At 52.9% G+C, this 13,911-nt stretch overlaps 1 protein-coding gene across 1 annotated transcript in view; it reads left to right on the top strand.

Annotated features, from left to right (window-relative positions):
- Positions 1-13,911, top strand: part of CELSR1 (cadherin EGF LAG seven-pass G-type receptor 1) — a 153,895-nt gene that overhangs the window by 86,351 nt on the left and 53,633 nt on the right. The window contains exons 4-5 of the mRNA XM_027854281.1: positions 877-992; positions 2,540-2,628. Of these exons, the coding sequence (XP_027710082.1) occupies positions 877-992; positions 2,540-2,628 (205 nt within the window). The remainder of the gene's footprint in view (positions 1-876; positions 993-2,539; positions 2,629-13,911) is intronic.

The raw sequence follows: 13,911 nt of genomic DNA, 5'->3' as shown, positions 1-13,911 counted from the left end.
CCCTCCCAGCCCTGACATCCCCTGTGGTCAGGCCCCTCCCAGCTCTGACATCCCCTGTTCTAAGGCCCCCCCTCCAAGCTCTGACATCCCCTGTTCTCAGGCCCTCCCAGTTCATACCTTCTGTGATATACTACCTAACTGAACAGATTCCACAGAGGGACCTGGGCCCCTTCAAAGTCTGACAAGCACTGACAGGCCGTCCTACTGTTTTGAAAAGTACACTCCCTTAAGAACTGAGCAGCTCTGCTGCTCTGAGGGCTTTGCAGAGGTCTTGGCAAAGTCGAGTTTTTAACATTTTAAGGGGAAACCAGAAGCTCTTGGTGCTCGGGCATCCTGTTCGACTGCTTGGCAGGAGGGTGGGTCTGGAAATCCATGATCCGAGGAAAGGGCCTTGGCTCTGCGCCAGGGACAAGGCCCCTGCCATCTTTCCCATGAAGACCAGCCACTCCTGCACGCAGGAAAGGGGACTTGATGTGCTGGTGGAAACTGCGTCCTCGTTGGGTGGTCTTGCCCTTTGGGTCCCCAAGGCACCTTTGGATGCCGGACACCCTCCTATTGGTTTTGAGGAGCTCCGGGCCAGGGGGAGGACTTGGACAGGTCAGCGACCCTCTCATCCCACCCCGTCAGAGAGTTCATTGTGAACTAGAACCATGGCCACTCAAGGCATCTCCAGTTTCGAGTGGGCCGGCATCTAGGAAGCACTTGCCATGTGACAGGCGCTGAGTTCAGCACTAGGGATGTAAAGACATAAAGGAAGAGTCCCTGCCCTCGAGTGCTTCTGGTCCCCAGTGAGGATGGTGCCTCCTCCTGCAGGCAGCTCCCTCCACCTCAGCCCCCTGGCCGGGCTCCTCTCCACCTCCTCCTTCTGTCTCCTAGGTTTGCCACCAGAGAAAGGAACGCCCTTCTCCTCTACAATGGCCGATTCAATGAAAAGCATGACTTCCTGGCCCTGGAGATCATTGAAGAGCAGATTCAGCTGACCTTCTCGGCAGGTGCGCCCCTCCCCTTCCTGGGGGCCCCGCCCCTCCCTGGGCCTGTTGGCTTTGGCTTTCCCCACGGTCAGCCCCCCGAAGTCCACTGCAGGGAGAAGCCGGGCACATCTTCTTCGAGTGTGGGAGACACTGTAAATATCGAGTCTCCATTTCTCACCAGCTGCCAGAGCAGAAGACCATAATCTGTCTGGTGTGATGGAGGAGCCTAGTGAATGAGCTCCCCATCCAGGACTCTGACACTGTGGGATACTGACCAGTTAATATGTAGCCAGGCCTTTGTGCGGGAAGACTTCTGCTAATGGGCTTATTGTCTAGGTCTGGATCCCAGGGAGGATGAAGAGGGTCTTTTCAGGGCAAACTCCTGGGGATCCTAATATAAAATAATCTCATTAAAGCCAAGAGGATTTCAGAGCACAGAGGGAGGCCAGTGGGCGTGCCCCCCTCCCGTCCCGCCCTTAAGCTTGCATAACAATACTAAAGATAACAAAAAGCTTAGAGCTGTTTGAAGTTCAGCCTGGCACTTTAAATCTTATCTCCCAGCAACCCAGGATGGATGTCCTGTTGTATCCCCATTTAGGTACCTATGAGAGGCAGCTCCAGCCTCTGACTGATGGGAGAGCCCATTCCACTGGGCATCCTGCCTGGGCAGGAATTCCTGCAGTATAAGCACCAACAATATTAATATTAATAATGATAGTGATAATAATCTATTCTGTTGAATTTTTAAGTTTGCCAAGGACTTTCCCCAAATCTCGCCTCCCTGAGGGGGAGACGGTGTAGGAATTACCTATAATACCCAGACGAGGAGCCTGGTAGTCGGGGAAGAGAAGGGTCTTGCCTTAGGTTACTTGGCTGATGAGTAGGGAATGGGGCTCAAACCTGGTTGTCTAGCTCTGTCACGCTGAACTGGTCTGTCCTGGGGGGGCACTGCTCTGGAGTCAGAGGTCTTGGGTTCAAATCCTGCATCTCACATGAGCTGTGTGACCCTGAGTGAGTCACTTACCTTCCCTTGGCTTCAGCTTCTTCCTCTTGAAAATGGGGGTGTGAGGGGAGGTTGGGCTTGCTGGCCTGAGGCCCCACCCAGTTCTGGGTCCAGGATCCTAGGACTCCTGTGACCTCCCCGCTTTGCTCTTAGCTCTGTCTCTGGCCTCAGGACAAATGCAATCCCTTGGCCACAGGTCAGCTTTTCAGATCCATGCCATTCCGCCCGCTCCACCCCCCCCCCCACACCACTGTGGTCCCTCAGTTCTCTCCAGGCTGACCACCCCCCATACTGAGTCTGAGCCTTGTCTTCAGTGCCCCCCCCCCGCCCCCAACCCGAATGCCCTTCCATTGTCAGTGTTCCTCTGAGATGGGCGGGCCAGACTGGAAGGTCTCCCTGGGGTCATTGGTCCCCACCTCCACCTGCCCTCCTTGTACTTCCCCACCCCTTTCCCCCAGCATTGGCCCCATTGCCTGGCGGATGGTGATGAATGAATGCACGCTCTCAGGCCCTCTGCCCACCCTTTCCCAGACCAAGCCCCAAACAAGTGTCTGCTGTCCTGCAGGAGAGACAAGGACTACGGTGGCCCCTCTGGTTCCTGGAGGCGTCAGTGATGGCCAGTGGCACTCGGTGCAGGTGCAGTACTATAATAAGGTAAGCGAGGCACCGATTCATTCGCTGATGCGTTTTGTACAGGCACTTATGAAGCACCAGCTGTGTACAGGGCCCAACACTGGGGGAGGGGGGTCCTGTGTGGGGAGATGGGATGTGGTCACCCACGCCTGGTATGGACCATCTGCAGTGTCCTATAGAAGCGCAGTTCACGTTAAGAGTATTCCAAAGGTATCAGTGTGTGAGGGACGAGGTGGAGGAGAGGTCTGGGGGAGGGGGCGCTGCTGAGGAGGGATTTGGGGGAAGATGTGACATTTGTGCAGAGCCTGGAGGCATGGGGAGAGTGTATGAGTGAAGATGGGAGGAAGGAGTCGTGGGAAGGAAGGCTCTGCGAAGAGGAAGCCGTGAGGGGTTTTTGGATGAGGCTCAATCCAGATGAGCCAGAACCTTTGATGTGTGAGGAGGCCCTGTTAACAGCAGATTGTGGAGGACCTCGAATGCTAGGCTCAGGAGGGTGGTCTTGGCTTGGTGGCTGAGTCTATGCATTGGAATGACGTGGCCAGCTCTGGCACCAGGAAGGTCAATCTGCCGTCGGCGTGAAGGGCACGATATGGAGGCTGCTGGTGGAAGGGGTGGTCGTTTGGTGTTTCTTTGGCCATTGTCATCAGGAGCACCAGAAACCTCGGGTCCTGGGAGTGTCACCTGCCCAGGGAGGGGTCTCCTAACTGGGAGAGAGAGTGCCCTCCCGCTGTGCCTCCTGCCACTGGTAGGATTTGGGTCAGAACAAAGAAGCATCCTACCAGAACGTTCTACCAGAAAAGGACATGAGATTTAGAACCAGGCTTCTCAATCCTGGCATGGTCCCTGCCTAGCCACATGACCTTGGCCAAGACCCTCAACTCCTCTGGGGTTCAGTTTCATCATCTGTAAAATGGGCAGACGGCACCTTCCTGTTCTAAAGTACCCTGACCCTAAGAAAGGGCTCTGTGCAAACCCTGGCGTCTGGGTTGGAAGGCACCGGTGCTAGGTCTCCGGCAACATCCATCCATCAACCAGCATTTACTGAGGCTCGGGGTCTCTGCCAGGTGTCCACCATGCAAAGAGAATTGGGAGTCCTTGCCCTCAGGGAGCTCCCCCTATGTCAGGGGACACAAGAGCACATGGATGAGCCCAACCCCGGCCCCTGAGACTTCCCACCAGTGCTTCTGTGCCTGCCTTCTGCGGCTGCCTCCTGGGGCCAAGCAGATCCAAGCTAATCCCACTTCTACAGGGCAGCCAGTCAGGCTTTTGTTGATTTTTCTCTGCTGACTTATGGGGTGTTTAGATACTGGGAGCCCTTAAGCCCTTACCCAAGGAGGGCTGGCCTAACATAAACCACCCTGGAATCTTCTGCCTCCAGCTGGTCCTCCTCCACCCAAGGCACACATCCCCCTACTAAGGGCCTCTGAGCTGGGGCCCATGGCGGGGGCCACCTGGAGGCAGGTGGAGGGCTGTCGCCAAAGAGCACTGGAGATCGGATTTGGATCGTGGGGTCTCCGTTTTTCAAATGTATCACTTTGGGTTCACTTCCTGGCCCGCCTTGGTGTTGGGGTTGTTAGCAGAGGATTATGGGAGGGATTGGGGGTTGGGTAGCTCAGAAAAGGAGGCTTATAGGGTTGCTATGGGCAAGGCCTTGAAGGTGGTCATGGGGAAAGGGGATTAGGTGTGAAGGGCCGAATCGGGAGCAGTGGGGACCCAGGGCGAGGGTGAGCTAGAGAGAGGCAGATTTCAGCTCAGCCCCTTCAGAGGGCAGTGGGTCCTTGGGAGATGAGAAGCTCCCCCTTGTTGGGGTTCCTGATGAAGGCCTTCCTGGTCAAGTACAGGAGGACAAGATGGTCTCAGGGGTTCTGCAAGTCTGGGAACATTGTGTCCAGTTCTTGGCACGTGTCTTAGCGGGAACCTGGCTCAAGTGAAGCAAATGCAGAAGAGGAAGATGAGGATGGAGGTCACGGGGGCAACATGGGACTGACGAAGGGAAAGGAGTCCACTGATCAGGGCTGGGCGGGAGTGGGAGGGGCTGAATCAAGAGGCAAGGGCTTCATCATTGGAGGCCTTCCCCGTTTGCTGGATAACCGCGATGAGAGAGGCGCCATCTTGGAATGGGGAGAAAGCTGCTTTTGGAGTCAGAAGACATAGGTTTGAATCCCCATAGTTGCTCACTAGCTGTGAGCCTCAGATCTTCAATCTGCAAAATGGACACAATATTAGTACTCACAGTCCTGCAAAGTGGTTATGGGAAAGTACTTTGTCCACTGTAGAGCTCAGTTTAAGTGCAAGCCAATGGGTTTCTATAAAGATGCAGGAAGGTGACATGCCCTGGGAGATGCCCTCTGGCTCTGAGGGGTCTGTGAGTCTGTGTGTGAGTGGCCCCGAGCCAGACCGCCTGGAGACAGCTCCCCCTTTCAGTCCAGGCTGCCGCCCACTAAGTAGTATCATCTCCCTGAGCCCGTGGTAGAATGTCCCCACTGGGCGACGTGATGGGAGAGAGGAACACAACCACCAGTCTAGACCTGGGAGGATCCTCGGAGACCAAGTCCAACCAAGTCAGAGGGGGAAACTGAGGCCCACGGAGGGTACGTGACCAGGGAGTTTGTGCCAGAATCTAGGTCCTCTGGCTCCTGGCCCATCCTGCCTCCTCTTACCATCAGCTCAGAAGGGAGAGCCCAGCCAGGAGCAGCCCAGATGAGAAGCAGAGGCATGTGGGCTGGGGGATCATTCCAGTCAGCAGCCTCTCCTGGCGGGCTGGGTCTTTTCATCACTATTTCTAGGAAGCCCTGAAAGGATGGATTAGATCTTTCAGGAGGCCCAGGTAGTGTGCCTGAGGTCATTGCACAGAGGAAACAACCAGGATCTGATTCAACTCTCCTTCGCCAATAATGTGTTTTGATTCCCCTCCGACAAAAGAAGAAAGTCGGATGAGGCTTACGTGAGACTGAAGTTTATTCAGGGATGATGAGAAATGTCATTTCTGTGCTTTCCCTCTCAGTGGGTGGGCGAGTGCACCAGGGAAAGGTCCCCCAAGCTTTCGGGCATGGGAAGATCTTGGGGCACTCGGTCCCTCCTCAGGGAAGCTCTCAGGGAAGGGGGGCATGCAGCCCAAGAACACCAGACGTAAGTGGGGTACAGCACAAAATCCCATGTGCACACTGGGCTTTTTCTGTTGTCAGGGACCTGTCCTTCCCTGCACTCAGAGTCCCTCATCTCATGGGGCCCCCAGGCAGCGCTTCAAGGCACCCTTGTGTCCTAGGGCCCCAAGTCCAGACCTAGAAGGGACCTCAGGCTGGCTAGAGCCAGACTGCACAGGGCTTGAAGTGCCAAGCTGAGGACTTTGTATTTTATCCTAAATCCTATAGGGCAATAGGGAGCCATGGACGATTCTTGAACACGTGAGTGATGTCAGATGTATGTTTAGGACAATTATCTTGGCAGCCATGTGGAAGCTGGATGGAAAGAAGAGAAACAGAAAGCTAAGTAGGGAGGGGCCATTACTAGCAGGCTGCCCTCAAAGTAGAGGGTTCTCCTGGAAAGGTAGTGAGCTCCCTGTCACTGGTTACTTATTGGGAGTTTTGTAGAGGAGATCCTAAGTCTGGATCAGACCAAACGAGCCCCAAGGTCCCTACCGGTAGTCCTTGTGATTTTCAGATTTACCCAGGCTTCCCTTGGGGTGGGGGCCAATGCTGGTTGCTGGACAGGAAGGGGGCCCAGATCTATGGGAGACCCTCCTCGCCATTTGTCATCGGCTCTTGTGCAATTGGCCCGTTTAAGCCACTGAGTGGTAGGGTCTCGTTGGCTTCAGGGATTCTCCAGGCCTTGGGGGGCTCTTCCCCCAGGCCCTGTGACCAGTCCACACTCTTGTCCCTCCTGCTCACCAAGGGTCCTGCCAAGCACGCAGATATGGCAGCATCCACAAGGCCAGCTGGCCTCTGCTCCTGGGATGCAGGCACAGGGCCTGCGTTAGGATCCTGCCTCCTCCTCTTCTTGGCCTCTGGGGCCCCTTCCAGCATCGACCCTGTGGGGTCTTTTCTTCCCTTTCAAAGAGATCAGACTTCTAGGACCAACACAATCTTTTCAGATATTTTTGTCATCCATTGTTCCTGGGTACTCGTCACCAACGGCCGACCCGCTGGCGGGGGGGCAGGGCTGGACCTCACAGAGCGGACTCCACCTGTTTGGGGACAATCTGACAGTGCTTGGAGCTTGGGCCCCAGCAGGGGAGTCTGTGAGAATCCAGGGGCCCGTGGCCCACGACTTTAATGCAACTTGAGCAATGCTTCCGAAGCCCATTCTTGGTCCAAAGCCCTGGGGCTGCTGGGGGCATCCCTGGTTCATTGAGTGCTTGTCTGCCTGCCTGTGGTGGGTACCAATGTCCTCCCCATACCCCTTTCCCTTGGACCTCAGTTTCCTCTTCTGTAAAGTAGGTCCAATGACTTCACCACCTCCCTTCCAGGGCTGTTGGGAGGAAAATGTTTTGGAAAACGTAAAACACAAGAGAAACTGGAGCTCTTAATTAGAGAAATGTGTCAGGGGGTCTGAGGGCGTGTGCCCTGCACTCAGTGTGGGCCTTGCTTAGGCTGGCATTGCTGCCTCTGCCACACCGCACCAGCCCGGCCGAGACGGCCACCCCCACCTTCTCCACATATTTCATTCTTATTTTATTCCTGCTTCAAGCGTGGCGGTCTGTCTTTGTGTAAGTCTCTGGCGGGTCTTGGTGGTCGAACGCCCAAGCGTTGGACAAATGGAATCCATTTCTTCTGGCTCCTCCTAGGCCTTTCTAGAGGTCACCCCTGGGCATCTAGAGATGATCCTTGTGGCGTCCGACATCCTTTACTGAACGAACTGGGGCAGAGTGGCGCAGTGGGCAGAGCTGACCTTGGAGTCACCAAAACTCGGCTCGCGTCCTGCCTTCCTGGCCAACCCCAGGCTACCTCGTCCAACTTCTCAGAGTTAGAAGCAGGTGCCAGCCTGCCCCCCAGGGGGGAATTTCTCACTCTCCATGCGTGAGGTCACAGGTCAGGCTAAAAAGATCATTCCGTTGTGTTGCCTTACCAAAGCTGTTTGTCAAATGAGTCAGGGGCTCTATATCGAGAATGGGGCCTTTGTTTTATTTAAAAACTATTTTGATGGCTGCATTTCCATAGAATTTCTCTTTTGTCATCCTATGTATTTTATGCCTTTAAGAAATTGTTCGAGGAAGAACTCCACAAAAATGAAGCTAGAAGGGCCTAGCGCTGTCTGCCCGTTTCACAGATGAGGAAGCTGAGCCCAGATAGGCCAAGGACTGCCCAGCCTCAGGCTGGTAGTGAGTTGCAGGGCCAGGATCTATTATCTTGGGTGTTGGTTGGAGCCTTTTGGGTTTTTACAGATATTCTGTCATGCTGCTCTGTTGACACCCTACCTGCTGGGGCTGAGACTCCCTGTTTCTTTTCTCACTGTCTGGTTAGCATAAGCCTGTGAAAATCTCGTGCTGAGAAGCCACAGGGTGTGGCCCAGGAGCTAAGTTTCCAGGTATTTAGGTATTCCAGGGAGAGTAGGTCTTTCCTTTCCTTTGGAGGGAGTTGGGGAGACTGAGCCTTTCTAAAATATCCCCACCCTGCACCCTCAAGGCGGAGGGAGGGTGGGAGGTGAAGGGAAAGGAGGTCACCCAGAAGCACTTGAGGAATGAGGCGCATATGAAATAATTGATGTGAAGAGCTTGGCAAGCCTCAAGGTGTCACAGAAATGTAAGATTGTTCTCACCATGAGACTAGTGTGCGCTGGAGAGGGAGGGGCCTTGATGACCCCAGAATTCAGCCCCTTCCTTCATTTGCAGAGGAAGAGGAGGGATTCCCGTGGGGCCATGCCTCTGTAATCAATCTTCAAGCATTTCTTAAGCAGGGACTATGAGCCTAGCCCTGTGCTAGCTGCAGGCTGCAGAGAGCTCGATGAGATCCTCTTGGAAGTTGGAGAGAGAAATCCCAGCCCGGGGCCATCTTGCTTGCTTCCCCCACGTTAGCCTAAAGCCCCCTCTGTCCATATCCTCTTCTGATGCCTCTCCTGGGACCTCCATGCTTCACTCACCGGGGAGATCCAAGTGTGGGCCCAATGATGGGCTGAGGGCAAAGGCTCATGTCCCCAGAGGATGGGCCGCTGAGGGAGGGATTGTGGTTTGGACCACATTAGCTTGGGAAGTCCCTCACTGGCTGAGGTCTGGAGGCCTTTGGCTGTGTGACAGAGAGAGGAAATCCCCACTCTGACAATGACCTGTATCCTCTTTTTAATTGGGATCTGGGCCTGTGACTTCATAGGCATGGGAAACTCCTTCCTCCAGGGCAGATCGGCACATTCACCGCAATTTCATCTCAGTTCCTAAGACCCTACGTGTCAGAGGCAAGCTTCAAACCCAGATCATCCTGACTCCAGGCTTTCTGGCCACTGTGACTGAACTGGATTCAGTTTTACCAGTCACTGAGTTGGGAGAACCTTGGGGGAAGGCGCAGGGGGAGGCAGTGTGCAAACTCGGGGTGGTTCCACTCTTCTCCTCCCCCCCCCCCCCCATCTTGAGCATTGCTTTGGTGAAGGATGATTGTCAGTCATCGAGTGAGAACTGAATCGTGTTCACAAAGAGCAGACTGAAATCCATCCCCCACGCCAGCCTGGAGACTCTCGGCTTCGAAATGCCCAGAAAGACGATCCATGGAAGAGAATAGGCCCATTGGGCACACGGCCTGTCTGGGAATTACCAAGACTTGGCGCCAACGTGCTACTTTCTTCAAGTGACCCCCAATCCTTAGGTCTTCCACTACGGTGCTGTGCTGGGGCTGTCCATGAGCAGCCTGGCTGCCCGGTGTCCTTCAAGAATGAACCCTGGAATCAAAAAAGGCCAACTCTGTGAGCCCGGCAAGTCACTCCCTCTCTAGCCTGTTTCCTTGTCTGTGTAATGGGGATAATGATACTCACTCCATTGTCCTATCTCAACTTCACAATAGTGTTACAAGGAAAGCGCTTTGGAGACCCCCAAAGCAGGCTAAAAATAGACCCTCTGCTGTCATTGAGCTTTCTGAGCTTCAGTTTCCTAAAATAAGACTAATATTTCCATCCTTCCCTCCTGGGTTGTTACGAGGAAAAGGGTTTGTCAGCCTCAGACCACAAAAGAAATAGAAGCCATTGCGATAATTCTTGACTTTTCTGAGCCTCAGTTTTCTCTTTGTAAAACAAGACCGATAACAGTTGTGGCCCCTCCCTGGAAAGGTGGGTGCGGAGAATGTGCTTTGTCAGCCTTCACACACAGAACATTGTTTTAATCATCGTTACTTTCTCTTAACCTCAGTTTCTTCCCCTGTAAAATGGAACCAAACACACTTGAAGGGAAAGGGTTCTGTAACCCTTGAACCACCGTATAAATGCAGGTTATAATTAATACGGGTACATAAAACTTCCCATGAATGCTGCTTTTGAAATTTGTCTGCTCAGGAGACAGAGAGCTAATTAGCCAAGGATGTCAGAGTGCCTAGACACAAAGAGGGGGTAGATGAAAGTGTGCTTGGAGCTACCTTGATGGTCAGAGCAGACAATAATCCTGTGTCTATCCCTTCCAACCCCCATTTTACAGATGGGGAAACAGAGGCACACATATGACATGATACCCAAGCTCCCTCAGCTCTTACATGGCTAAGCCAGAAGTCAAACCCAAGTCGCTGTCCCCATTCCAGTCCCTTTGCCCATTGGACACAGCACTTCACTTGGTGTGTTACTTTTAAGTTGTTTGAGGAAGGAATTGTGGACCCTTAGGGCCTGAGACTACTGAGTCCATTATACAGATGAGGCGACTAAAGCCCAGGAGAGGAAGGGCCTGGCTACCCCGATTCTGAGCCTGGCACCTGCCCCAAGGTTCTGAACAGTCATTGGGGGAGAGGGAAGCAGACTGGCTCAGCATCAGGACCAGCTGATTGAAAGAGCTTGGCACTGTTTCAGCAGCATCCCAGGGCCTACGGCGCATCCATCCTGGGAGAAAAAGGCTTTTTAAAAATCCTGAAACCGCAGACGGGCTGGCCAAGCACGTGAAACCGTTAAGATATAAGAGCCTGATTTCCAGCGGGCCTGCGATGTTATCCTGCCTCCCCTGCCCTGGCGGGTACAGCAGCCTTTGTGACGAGCAGAGCGGGTGAGGATCGCATTTCAGGTGGGAACCCAGCTACGATTCAGGCCAGGCTCCCAAAGCAGAGGATCATTTCATACCTTGAGGCCCCTGGCTTCTCTCTGCAGGGCTTGCACTGGGCGGGCTCCATCCTTCCCCCCAGGCTCTGCTCCTCTGTGCTAGCCCAAGTCACTGTGGGATAAATGTTTCATGATATCTACTCATAAATGAGGCAGCTTGGTATTGCAGAAAGAGTCCGGGAACCTGGGTTCAAATCCCAACTCTACCAATCAACAGCTAAGTGACCTTGGACAAGTCCTTTCCTTTCTTTCTCAATAGAGGGGGTTGGCCGAGCTGGCCTCTGGGGGCCCTTCCAGCTGTAAAGCAATGACTTTGCCATTGTCATCCTATGGAACAGGGCTGTGGTCCTTTCTTCAGCCGGCGTCCTCCAGGCCTCATGGCCGAGCAACCTAGGGGCAGACTCTATACTCGGTGACAAAGACCACATGAGCTGGTCCCTGCCCTTGGCTCGAGGGCCGTTGCGGGGGTCCCCAGTCATTCCCTCATTCTGGCTCTGCATTCAAAGCCCTTATAGGGCCCTTTAAAAGGTCACAGACACCCATGGGTGCCAGCAGAGGGCTTGTGTTTCATCCCCTTTCCAGTTAATCGCACTCATGTGTCTGACCCACGGATGGCGTCTGTCCCTCTGTCCATCTGTCAGTCTGTCCGTCCCTTTGCCTGCAGCAATAGGAAAATAGTCCTGCCTGCCTCCATTAGTGGAATGGAAAGAGACCTCATCTCATTTCCTTTCCCCAGCCCAGGCCTGGCTGCTGACCATCACCTGGGATGGAAATGTGATGGTACCATGGCAACTCTGAGGGCCAGCCCCACCCAGACCTCCCTGGGGGTAGGGGTGGGGTAGGGCTGGTTGGCCAAGTGAGGCAGGGTTAAACCCCCCCCCCCCCCCCCGAGTTTTCCTACCTCCCTGCCTTCAGCCCCACCCCCAGGCTCTCCTACCTCCCTGTTGTTTCTCCCCAGACCCAACCATTCTACCACCCTACCCACTCTGTCATATGCCACCCCCCACTTACCCTCCCTTGGCGTCTCTCTGAGCCTCAGTTTCCTCATCTGTAAAATCGAGGGATTGGGCAAAATGGACTGCAAGGCCCTTGTAGCTCTCAGTCCTGGGGAGCCAGACACATCTGGCTGAGCTCCTCTGTAGCATTCCCCTCTGCACTGGAGGAAAGAGCGGATAGCCAGAAACCATCTGCTCACTATCCGTGTGGCCTTGGGCGAGTCACCGCCCCACAAAAGGCTTGGACTATATGGCCTCTGAGCTTTCTTCCAACCCTACATTTGTGATTCTTTAACCCAGATGGATTCATTAAAGATAACCACCAGCCATCCACCCGTGCCTCAGTTTCCCCATCTGTTAAGTGAAGATACTGAAGCAGATTCTCTCCAAGGTCCCTTCCAGACCTAGGGCCCCAGGCAGCAGGTAAATACAGCCACAACCTAACTCCTGGCCAAGACCCTTAAGATAGAACCAGCACTTAGTAAGTACCTGCTATATGCAGAGGGAGCCCTGAGCTTCCCGCTCCAGCCTGGACACCCATTCTCCCACCTGGCCACAAGGGCACCAAGCACCTCGCTTTCAAACCTCCCAGACTTGGAAAGAGTGAAGCTGGCCTGGTCTTTCCCAAAAGGCCTCGTGTGGGTGCTGCTGTCCAGAGAGAACATAGGGCCTGCCACCGGGTGAGAGCCCAGCCCAAGGGACATGGGGGTATAGCCCAGTGGGCAGCTCCTGGGAGATGCAAGGGAAGCTCTCGGATACCAGCACTCTGATGGCTTTGTCTGGGGTCGTAGGGAAGCGATGGAAAGGGCACGTCCTCCTGTTGGGCAGCCATCCCTTCCTGCCTCACCATGACAAGGCCCTGCAGCTGTTAGTGCCCCCCCCCCATTACCTTGCGATTATTTAAAATTCCAAGTTCAAATTCTATCCCCCCCTCCCCTCTCCCTGAGACAGTAAGCAATCAGATACAGGTTAGACATGTGCAGTCATGTGAGACGTTTCCATATTAGTCATTTGTACAAGAAGACTCGAATAAGAAAGGAAGGGAAAACAGCCTGCCTCAGTCTGTATTCAGTCGCTATCAGCTCTTTCCCTGGAGGCCGATAGTCGCTTTGGGATTGTCTTGGATTCTTGTATCCTTGAGGAGAGCTCAGTCATTCACAGTTGATCATTGCTACAATGTTGCTGTTACTGTGTGCAGTGTTCTCCTGGTTCTGTTCACTTCACTTTACATCACTTCATGTAAGTCTTTCTAGGTTTTTCTGAAATTATCCTGCTCATCATTTCTTATAGCTCAATAATATTCCGTTACAGGGGCAGCTAGGTGGTGCAGTGGATAGAGCTCCAGTCTTGGAGTCAGGAGGACCTGAGTTCAAATCTGGCCTCAGACACTTGGCATTTACTATCTGCATGACCCTGGGCAAGTCACTTAACCCTAATCGCCTCACTAAAAAGCAAAAAAAAAAAAAAAAAGATATTCCATTACAATCATATACCACGACTTGTTCAGCCATTCCCCAATTGACAGGCATCCCCTCAATTTCCAATTCTTTGCCACCACAAAAAGAACTGCTATAAATATTTTTGTACAACTAGGTCCTTTTCTATTTTTTCTGATGTCTTTGGGATATAGACCTACCAGTGGTATTGCTGGGTCAAAGGGAATGCACAGTTTTATGGCCCTTTGGGCATAATTCCAAATTGCTCTCCAGAATGGTTGGATCAGTTCATAACTCCACCAACAGAGCATTAGTGTCCCAGTTTTCCCAATCCCTTACAATGTCTAACATTTTCCTTTTTTTTTTAAACCATATTAGCCAATCTGATAGATGTGAGGTAGTACCTCAGAGTTGTTTAATTTGCATTTCTCTGATCAATAGTGCTTTAGAGCAATTTTTCATGACTATAGATAGCTTTGATTTCTTTGTGTGAAAACTTCCTGTTCATATCATTTGATCATTTATCAATTGGGGAATGACTTGTATTTTAATAAATTTGACTCAGTTCTCTATATATTTGAGAAATGAGGCCTTTATCAAAGATACTTGTTGCAAATTTTCCCCCCAGTTTTCTTCTTTCCTTATAGTTTTGTTTGCATTGG

Source organism: Vombatus ursinus, unplaced genomic scaffold (genome assembly GCF_900497805.2).
Source record: "Vombatus ursinus unplaced genomic scaffold, bare-nosed wombat genome assembly UNPS02010394.1, whole genome shotgun sequence".
Lineage (NCBI taxonomy): Eukaryota > Metazoa > Chordata > Mammalia > Diprotodontia > Vombatidae > Vombatus > Vombatus ursinus.
This window is presented reverse-complemented; position numbering and strand designations above follow the sequence as displayed.